This window comes from Nomascus leucogenys, chromosome 10 (assembly GCF_006542625.1).
Source record: "Nomascus leucogenys isolate Asia chromosome 10, Asia_NLE_v1, whole genome shotgun sequence".
Classification (NCBI taxonomy): Eukaryota; Metazoa; Chordata; class Mammalia; order Primates; family Hylobatidae; genus Nomascus; species Nomascus leucogenys.
The window spans coordinates 60797514-60806682 of NC_044390.1; the positions used below are offsets into that span (position 1 = coordinate 60797514).

The 9169-nt window shown below is 62.3% G+C and overlaps 1 protein-coding gene across 1 annotated transcript; it reads right to left on the reverse strand.

Moving 5' to 3' along the window:
• Positions 1–1450: 1450 nt before the first annotated feature.
• Positions 1451–8301, reverse strand: ICAM5 (intercellular adhesion molecule 5). Its single transcript, XM_030820893.1, has 11 exons — positions 8110–8301; positions 6894–7163; positions 6427–6747; positions 5913–6200; positions 5360–5614; positions 4980–5228; positions 4286–4531; positions 3911–4189; positions 3589–3828; positions 2619–2885; positions 1451–1890 (listed from the first exon to the last, which is right to left on the reverse strand). Exons 1-11 carry the CDS (start codon positions 8189–8191, stop codon positions 1613–1615), a joined length of 2775 nt encoding a protein of 924 aa, XP_030676753.1. The 5' UTR covers positions 8192–8301; the 3' UTR covers positions 1451–1612.
• Positions 8302–9169: the final 868 nt, after the last annotated feature.

Below are 9169 nucleotides of genomic sequence, written 5' to 3' on the forward strand. Positions count from 1 at the left end.
TTTTTTTTTTGAGACAGTCTAGTTCTGTTGCCCAGGCTGGAATGCAATGGCAAGATCTCCACCTCCTGAATTCTAGCAATTCTCCTGCCTCAGCCTCACGAGTAGCTGGGATTACAGAGCGTGTGCCACTACAGCCCAGCTAAATTTTTGTATTTTTTTGTTTTTGTTTTTGTTTGTTTTGAGACAGAGTCTTGCTCTGTTGCCCAGGCTGGAGTGCAGTGGTGCGATCTCGGCTCACTGCAACCTCTGCCTCCAGGGTTAAAGCGATTCTCCTGCCTCAGCCTCCTGACTAGCTGGGACTACAGGCATGTGCCACCACGCCCGGCTAATTTTTTGTATTTTTAGTACAGACGGGGTTTCACCATGTTAGCCAGGATAGTCTCGATCTTCTGACCCCATAATCCGCCCGCCTCAGCCTCTCAAAGTGTTGGGATTACAGACGTGAGCCACTGCGCCCGGCCTTAATTTTTTGTATTTTTAGTAGGGAAGGGGTTTCACCACGTTGGCCAGGGTGGTCTCAAACTCCTGACCTCAAGTGACCCACCTGCCTTAGCTTCTCAAAGTTCTAGGATTCAAGCGAGAGCCACCGTGCCCGGCCCTGGCTAATTTTTTTTTTTTTGAGACGGAGTCTTGCTGTCTCTCAGGCCGGAGTGCAGTGGAGCGATCTGGGGTCACTGAAAGCTCCGCCCCCCGGGTTCATGCCATTCTCCTGCCTCAGCCTCCTGAGTAGCTGGGACTACAGGCGCCCGCCACCACGCCCCGCTAATTTTTTTTTTTTTTTTTTTTTTGTATTTTTAGTAAAGACGGGGTTTCACCGTCTTCGCCAGGATGGTCTCGATCTCCTGACCTCGTGATCCGCCCGCCTCGGCCTCCCAAAGTGCTGGGATTACAGGCGTGAGCCACCGCGCCTGGCTTTTTTTTTTTTTTTTGACGGAATCTTGCTCTGTCACCAGGCTGGAGTTCAATGTTCAGTGGCACGATCTCGGCTCACTGCAACCTCTGCCCCCGGGATTAAAGCGGTTTTCCTGCCTCAGCCTCCCGAATAGCTGGGACTACAGGCGCGCCCCAACATGCCCAGCTAATTTTTCTATTTTTAGTAGAGACGGGGTTTCACCATATTGGCCAGGATGGTCTGGACCTCGTGACCTCGTCATCTGCCTGCCTCGGCCTCCCAAAGTCCTGGGATTACACGCGTGAGCCTCTGCAACCGGCCCTGGCTAATTTTTGAAAAATATTTTTTGTAGGGTCTCCCTATGTTGCCCAGGCTGGTCTGAAACTCTTGGGTGCAAGGGATCCTCCCACCTGGGCCTCCCACAAGTCCTGGGATTACAGGCGTGAGCCCCCACCCCCGGCCCTCTCAAAAATCGCTTTTTGAATGAATAACTCGGGAGGTCACGATTGGAACCCTGGGCTTGTTCCTCCTTGCAGAAACAGAAGCGGAGACAGGGAGTTCCTTTATAAAAACTTTATTGAGGGGATGGGTAGAAAATGGGGGTGACGCCCTTGGAGTTGAATACATAAATAAATGAATAAGTAAATAAATAAAGCAATAAATAAGCCCCCGTGTGCGTCTGGGGGGCGTCCCCCGGCCCGCGGGGAGAGGGGAGCGGGCTCACGCCGATGTCAGCTGTATGGCGAAGACCTCGCCCTCCGCCGGCGACTCGGCCGCGCTCCCCGCCGCGTCGGGTCCGCCCTCCGCGCCTGCCGCCCCGCCAGCGCCGCCGCCCGCGCCGTTGAGACACACGGCCTCGCCTGAGCTCTCGGCCTCCTGCACGTTGTACTCGCCCTTCTTGCAGGCGGTGGACTGCACGTAGAAGGCCAGGCCGGCCCCCGCGGCCAGCAGCGCCGCGCCCCCCGCCGCGCCGCCCACGGCGACCCACAGCCACGGACCTGCGGGGTGGAGACCCTCGCGGAGGGTGGCCAAGCTCCGGGGGGCTTCTCCCACCGCCCCCCGCACTCCCACAGGCACGAAGTCAGTCCTCATGCCCCGGGGTGCTCACTGTCTGGCCTTAGGAGAAGGGAGAGACCCCATGCAGTAAGGCCACTCCCAGTGCCAGGGCGACCCGAGACCCGATTTACATCGCACTTCAGCCCATGGGGACATAAACCCGTGACCACACTTAGCCCCCTAGCGACAAGTCAACTCTCCCCATCCCCCCAAAAATGAGGATTGGCAGGACCAGGTCAGGTTCTCCCGACCCCAGAGAGAACCCAGTCTCAGGAGCTTCAGGAAGTGAGAGAAGGCGATCTTGACCCCTCTCTCTCTCCATCATCCAATGACTTTGGTCCCTCCCCAATCTTCTCTACAGTGGATTGTGAATTGGGTCAAGTATCCACCACGCAGAATTCACCCGAAGTTTTTAAGTCCTTTCCTGCAGCAGTGACAGCCCTGGAGAGTCCCTCCCCTTGAATTCAGTCCCCCTGCCACCTCCATCTCCCACCCCTCAACGTGCGATCAACAGCCCCACCCGCTCAGGCACCCTTGACTTTTCTACTCTGTCCCACTTCCGTCTCGTCTACCGGGACTGAGAGGGAGGCAGGCGGGGCCGGCCGCCCCAAGACCCAGGTCACGCCCCCTCTCAGATACCTCGCCCCGCCTCTCCCCAGCTGCCACTTACCGGCCACGCGCACCGTGATGCGCCGCGCGTGGCGCCCGTGCGCGTTGGTGGCTGCGCACTCGTACTCGCCGCCGTGGCTTCCCATGGCGCCTGCCACGCTCAGTGTGCTGTTGTTGCTCGACAGGCCGATGTTGAGGGCCCCCGGGGGCGCGCGCCAGCTGATCTGGGCTGGAGGCCAGGCCTCCGCGCGGCAGGTCAACGTGAAGTTTCCGCCTGGGCGCACGCCTCCAGGGGGCGAGGCAGCAAGTTCGGCCACCACCGGCCGGTCTGAAGGGCACAGAAGGTGAAGTGGGGCTTAGCGCCGGCCCAGCCACTGATCAAATGCCCTGCTCCGGCCCACCACGATCGATGTGAGACCACCGCGCCTCTGATGGGCAGAAGAGGATCCTGCCTCCTATCAGAGCCTCCTTCCCCGACAATCAGGCTGCTGTTGCGGCTAAAATTCCTCGCCCTTCTTCACTGAATGGAAGGAGGTGAAGCCCAGGTCAGTGTTCTAATCCAGGATTTGAGGAGGGCCGTGCTCCTATTCCCTAGAATTTTCTTTTCTTTTTTTCTAAGAAAGAGTCTCACTCTGTCGCCCAGGCTGGAGTGCAGCGGCGGGATCTCGGCTCCCTGCAACCTCCGCCTCCCAGGCTCAAGCGATTCTCCTGCCTCAGCCTCCCAAGTAGCTGGGACCACAGGCGCCCACCACCACGACAGGCTAATTTTTGTAGAGACGGGTTTTCGCCATGTTGGCCGGGCTGGTCTTGAACTCCTGGCCTCAAGTGATTCATCCGCCTCAACCTTCCAAAGTGTTGGGATTACAGACCTGAGCCACTGCGCCTGGCTAGAATTTTCATTACCCCCTGGTTTAGGCTGGAATTCCCTGTCCCCAAGAATGGGATTGGGAGAGGTGCCCTTGAATGCTCCCACCGCTGCGAGTCATTCTTCCGAGGACCGTGTCCCCTCCATCCGGTGCTGCCCCACTCACATTCCACGCCCACAGTGACGGTCCGGGAGTCCGTGCCATGCGCATTGGTAGCCACACAGTGGTAGGTGCCCGCGTCCTCTCGGGACACGCGCTGCTGCTCAGGCCATGGGATGCCTTCCCGAGAGCAGCGCACTCCTGGGGAAGGGCGACCCCGGGCGGCGCAGGCCAGCGCGGAAGCCTCAGCCCCTTCCAGCCACGTCTGGTGACTTGGGCAGGTAGATTCATCCATCTCCGGTGGCGCTGCAAAGCAGCCATGGGGGATGTCAGGGAGTGCCTGGACCGTGGGGCACCCCTGCTCCCTACCCGCCTGGGCCTCGCTCACACTCCGCGCTCACGACGACTGTTTTGGCCACGGAGCCGTGGCGGTTGGTGGCGTTGCAGACGTAGATACCGGGTGCCAGGACTCTAGGGATTCTGGGAGCTCTGGGACTAGGGTCTGGGGGTGCCAGCGGCAGCAGCACCCCCTCAGTGGCGCCCCCGGAGCCCACGCACTTCACGCTTGGCTGTGGCTTCCCATCGACCTCACAGGAAAACAGGCGCCCAGATCCTTCCACCCATGTCCAATTGCTGGGGCAGCTCGGCTCCTCAAACCTGGGGCCATCTGGGAAACAGGATTGCAGGGGCTCACACGGGGGCCAGGAAGTCCAGCTGGGGTTGTCCCACAGATCCTGCCTAACTCCGCGGTGCCCCTACTCACATTCCACCGTAATGGCCACATTTTTGGCCGCAGAGCCCCGAGGGTTGGTGGCTTCGCAGCGGTAAGTGCCCGCATGCTCCCGGGCCACACGCAACAGCCCCTCCATGACGGCCCCGAGCTCTCCAGAGCGCACGCAGATCACATCAGGCGGCGGTACCCCGTGCGCCACACAGCTCAGCGAGGCTTCTGTTCCCTCCAGCCAAGTAATGCGTTCTGGGCAGCCCACGCTGTCCAGCGCTGGTGCGTCTGGGGGAGGGAGTGTATTGTTGGCTTTGGGGTTTGGGGGCAAGTCTGACGTCCCTAGACCCTCCTTGGCGTTGCAAGGCTTCCAGCGTTGTCCCTGCATAACCCTTGGACGCCGATCCAAGGAGGTGTCACGCTAATCGAGCCGTGCACTTTGTCTGGGAGCTTCCTGAGCCACCAGGGGCGCCTTTTTCAGTCTAAAAACTTAAACACTCTGGACCCGCCCGCCTTTGCACGACGCCGCACAAATACCACGCCCTAGGCTAGGGGCACGCCCACCGGTCCCGTCCATCCTCCAAGATCTTTCTCCAACCCCACTAACCAGCCTCTTTCCTTTCCCAAAACCCCACCCAAAGGAACACCTCATACCCTACTCCTACTCTTCCCTGGAGGCTGGCCACCCTCCAGACCCTGAACCAGATAGAAATTCACCCTGCGCACCCCCACTCACACTCCACCGTTAGCGTCACGTCCTTGACCGCCTCGCCTTGATCATTGGCCGCCTTGCAGCGGTAAGTGCCTGAGAGCGCCCGAGTGACTGGACCCAGCAGGCCCAGAGCCAGCACGGCCCCGCCGTCGGAGCGCGCACAGTGCACTGAGGGTTCTGGGTTCCCGCGGGCCTCGCAGCGCAGCGTCTGCTCTGGGCCCTCGGGCCACGTCCAACTCCTGGGGCAGTCCGAATCGTCCAGCCGGGGAGCGTCTGCGGGCAGGGCGTGGGGTTACATAGGCTTAGACGTGAGAAATGGCTCCGCCTCCACGACACGGCCAGGGAGCAGGCGGGTCCTTGGAAGTCACCAGGAGGTGGGGGGCGAGGGGTTATCACCAACTCACATAGGACACGAAGCTCTGCGCTCCTGTTCTTGATCAGGGTCTCCCCGTCCACGTCGAGGGTGGCGTCGCAGAAGAAGCTGCGTCTGTCGTCGTTCTCGGTGGCATTTAGCTTAAGCTGGGCGGGCTGCCCCGGGACCGCGGCTGGAACTCCCTCCAATGTGACCAGGGCTTGGGCCCCGGCTGCGCAGGTTACTGTCACCATCTGCCCCTCGGAGACGCTGGGTTCGCTCAGGGTCAGGAGTGGTGCCGGGAAGCCTGGGGGCGGAGCATTTGGTCGGAGTATACTGACCATACCCCTCCCGCCAGTCAGGCCCGCCCCTTATCTGTCTGAATCCCCGGGGTGCTGAGACCGAACTAGGGTACCGCGCCCCGCCTCTCAGGCTGTACAGGCTCCTCCTCCCCAGCGATTACGTCTCCGCCCCCACCTGCCCCGCCCCCTCGGGACACTCGGGCCACGCCTGTTCCGGTACTGAGGTCCTGCCAACTCTTCGCCCCGCCTACGCATTCCTCTGGTCCCACCTCCGAGCCGCGGAGACCCCGCCTCCTTCCTTACTGTAGATGGTCACGTTCTCCCGGGTCTCCCGGTTTTCGCCCCCCAGGGTGACGTTGCAGACCAGCTGCCTGGCACCCTCCTGCTCTGCGCTAGCTGTGGCTGTGGCAGTGGCCACGAATGCGTCCCCTTCGAGGGTGACATCAGGACTCAGATTCTGGTCCCCCAGTGCGAGGTAGACCCTGGCCTCTGAGGCTGGAAACAGTCCGTCCAGAGCGCAGCTCACGGGCCTTTCCGAGCCAACTTCCAAGAGCCGGGGAGCAGCGAGGCGCGGGGGATCCGGAGACAGGGCTAGGGGTCGAAGAACCAAGTTTGAACGAACTCCGAGCGCTCAATATGTCCTAAGCACTTGACATGCACTATCTTATCCTATTATCATCCTCAAGGCACGGAAGGGGAAACAGCTCAGCCGGTGAGGGTTGAAGTCAGGATCAGCATTTAGATGTATCTACCTCTAAACCTCCTAAATACCGACCCGACCTGACTTGGTCCCCATCTCCTCCCCACACCCACTCACAGAAGGTTCGGAGCTCTCTGGGGGCCGAGCTGTTTTCAAATAGTCCCAGGCCGTGCGGCCGCAGGTCCAGCTCCGCGCGACACGAGAAATTGGCTCCATGGTCCTCCCTCCGAGCCAGTACCGTGGCTGTGAGCACTGCGCCCCGCGCTCGGGGTGGTTCGCCGGCGAAGCTGCGGCCGATCAGCTCCTGGGCGCCCCGCAGCAGGGTCAGCGTGAGGCTCGCACGGGGCCCGGCGCCGGGGACCCTACAGCTCAGGGTGAAGTTCTCGCCCACCGGCTGCCAGGGAGGCAGCGGCATCAGCTCTACGCGATCTGGTCGCTCTGCGAGGGGGAAGAGTCCGCAGCTCTTGGAACGCCGGGACTTGGAACAGAGGTGGGGCCTGAAGGGGAGGACCCTGGGACCCAGGGGGCGGGGCCTGGGAGGGAGGGAGAGTAGTGGAGTACGCGCGTGGCCACCCAGAACTCACGGAAAGTGCGAATGAGCCCACGCGCCTGTAGTGTGCGCCGCGCGCAGCGGAAGAAGCAGACGGGCTGGGTCTCCGGCTCGCGAATGTCCACCAGCTGCCGCGCCAACCAACGCAAACCCCTCTGGGTCCCGTTTCGGCGCAGCGAGGTCTCCAGGCCACCGCGCTCCGGCCGAGGGCAATTGGTGCTGCAATTCAGCCACAGCGAGCCCCCGCGCTCCACGAACGCCACGCGAGGCTGCAGGTCCGCCCAGAAGGGCTCCTGCGAGACCGCTGCCCAGGGAAACGCGGGCTGAGCCTGGGGAGCCAACTCCCTGACATCTTAGCGCCCCTATGTCGAGTCAAGGGTTCTCGGAGGGCGGGGAGGAGGAGGAGAGGCTGCAGCCAGGGAAAGAACCCAGGCGTCCCGCGTCCTGCCCAGGCCTCCGGTTTAAAGGAGCACTCCCAGAGTCTAAACCTCGAGGGTGTCTCTGGGACGTGGTAGCAGAGAGCCATGGTCTCCAAAGCGCCGATGAAGCGGCGGGAAAGCATGGGGGGAGGGGGTAGAGGAGAGGAAAGGTGGGCTCTTGGATGAACATAGCAAGGCTGAGAGAAGGGGACCCGGGATAGGGGACGGGGGATGAACCAGTTCTCAGGGTCCTGGCAGAATGCTGGGATACGAGGACAGTGCGTTTGCGGCAAGGGCAAAGGAGAGACGAGGCTGGGTCAAGGGTCAGGAAGGACCCTACACCCGTTGAAGAACACGGAGCCGGGACGCAAGGCTGGGCTCATGGAAGGAACCGCGGGAACAGCTGAGGGACCCGGTTGCCAGGGCTCTGGGTGGAGCGGGAACAGCGCCTCTGAGTCAGGGTAGTTGGAGAGATGGAGTCTTCGCGGACCGCGAGTGGGGAAGATGCCAGTCCGTGGACCATGGTGCACAGCAGAGCGTGAGGAGGTACCCGGGGAGGGGACAGGAGAGACACTGGGTCTCCAGGGCGAAGGGTTGGGTGCGGAAGAACACCTAGGATCTCGAAGCGGGTAGGGGCTATCGAGGAGTCAGGAAGCTGGGGCTCGGGTGTGTGTTGGGGAGGAGGGGGAAGGGGAGAAGACTCAGGCTCGAGGTGGGGGCAGAGGCGTGGGAGTGAGGCGAGGGCGGAGCTGGGAGGGACAGGAGGCCGTTTCTCAGGTCCAGGGACTCCGCCCCCGCGCTGTCCACCCCGAGCCAGAGCGGGGCTCTTACCTGAGAGGCCGAAGAGCCCCAGGCCCAGAGCAGCCCAGAGGCCGAGTAGCGCCCGGCGCAGCCCTGGCGAAGGCCCTGGCATCGCCGCGGCGGGGAAAGCACAGGAGGCGAGGGGAGCGCGAGCCGAGGAGCTGGGCTAGAGGACGGCTCCGCGCGGCGCGGCGGGTGGGGTGTGGGGGAGGCAGAGTTGCGCTCGGGGATTGGTTTAACGTTGGTAACTTGGTTTCCAAGGAGGGGGCGGCGGCAGAGGCGGCGGGGGGGAGGGAGGCGAGCGTGCGCTAAGCTCCTGGCCTTGGTGAAGCCGAGCTGGCAGGAGCGAGCGACCCCCGGGGTCTACGTGGAGGCCGGCACGATGGCCCGGGGCCTTCTGGGGGCGACCACGCTCTCCCGCGTCATCCCCGGCCGCGACTCTGGGATCGGGGGATGCTGGGTTGCCCTTCCCAAACCCCTACCCCAGCCCTGGCTGAGATGCCATGATAATAAGCTGGACTCCGAGCTCCGCCCCCACATGTAGCTCCTCCCACCAGCGCCCCTTAGGGCGGGGATACATTTGGGGACTAAGACAGATTTGGGAGGCACTGGATGGGGAAAGGACAGTTCTAGGGGAGGGTGTGGGAATGCCTCTCTCACTGATCCTTCTCCTTTTGACCCCGCGGAGCCACACCTCTAAGCACCCCTCCCGGTCAGCTCCGGCACGCGACGGAGGAGGCGGGACGAAAGTGCCAGCGAGCCGAGGACACGTGTGCGTGCGCGCAGCGTTCGCGGGCGTCTAAATTAGAATCTGCTCGGCTCCGGGTCTGTATTTACCCAGGGTGCAGCGGGCACGTGTCTACTCAGCGTGTGTGAGCTCGAGACACCCTGGAGCGCCCCTGGGTCTGCCTTCTGCTCGGTGGGCGGGGGCCCTGGACCTCCACGCGAGAACGAGGGACCGAGGGTGATGCTTTTGACTCTGCATCCGGGCCCCAAGCTTTGACACCCCCCACGCCCAACTCCATGCGCTCATCTGGCTGGGTGACTACCAGGACATCGTCAGAATTCGAGTTTGTGATATTCCCTGTGG

Excerpts from the sequence above, each read along its gene's own strand:
- ICAM5 (XM_030820893.1), bottom strand. The coding sequence starts at position 8,191 with ATGCCAGGGCCTTCGCCAGGGCTGCGCCGGGCGCTACTCGGCCTCTGG. Across the intron at positions 4,190-4,285 it reads TGTGGCCATTACGGTGGAAT|ATGGCCCCAGGTTTGAGGAG; the intron begins GTGAGTAGGGGC and ends CCTGTTTCCCAG. Across the intron at positions 3,829-3,910 it reads AGTCGTCGTGAGCGCGGAGT|CGCCACCGGAGATGGATGAA; the intron begins GTGAGCGAGGCC and ends GCTGCTTTGCAG.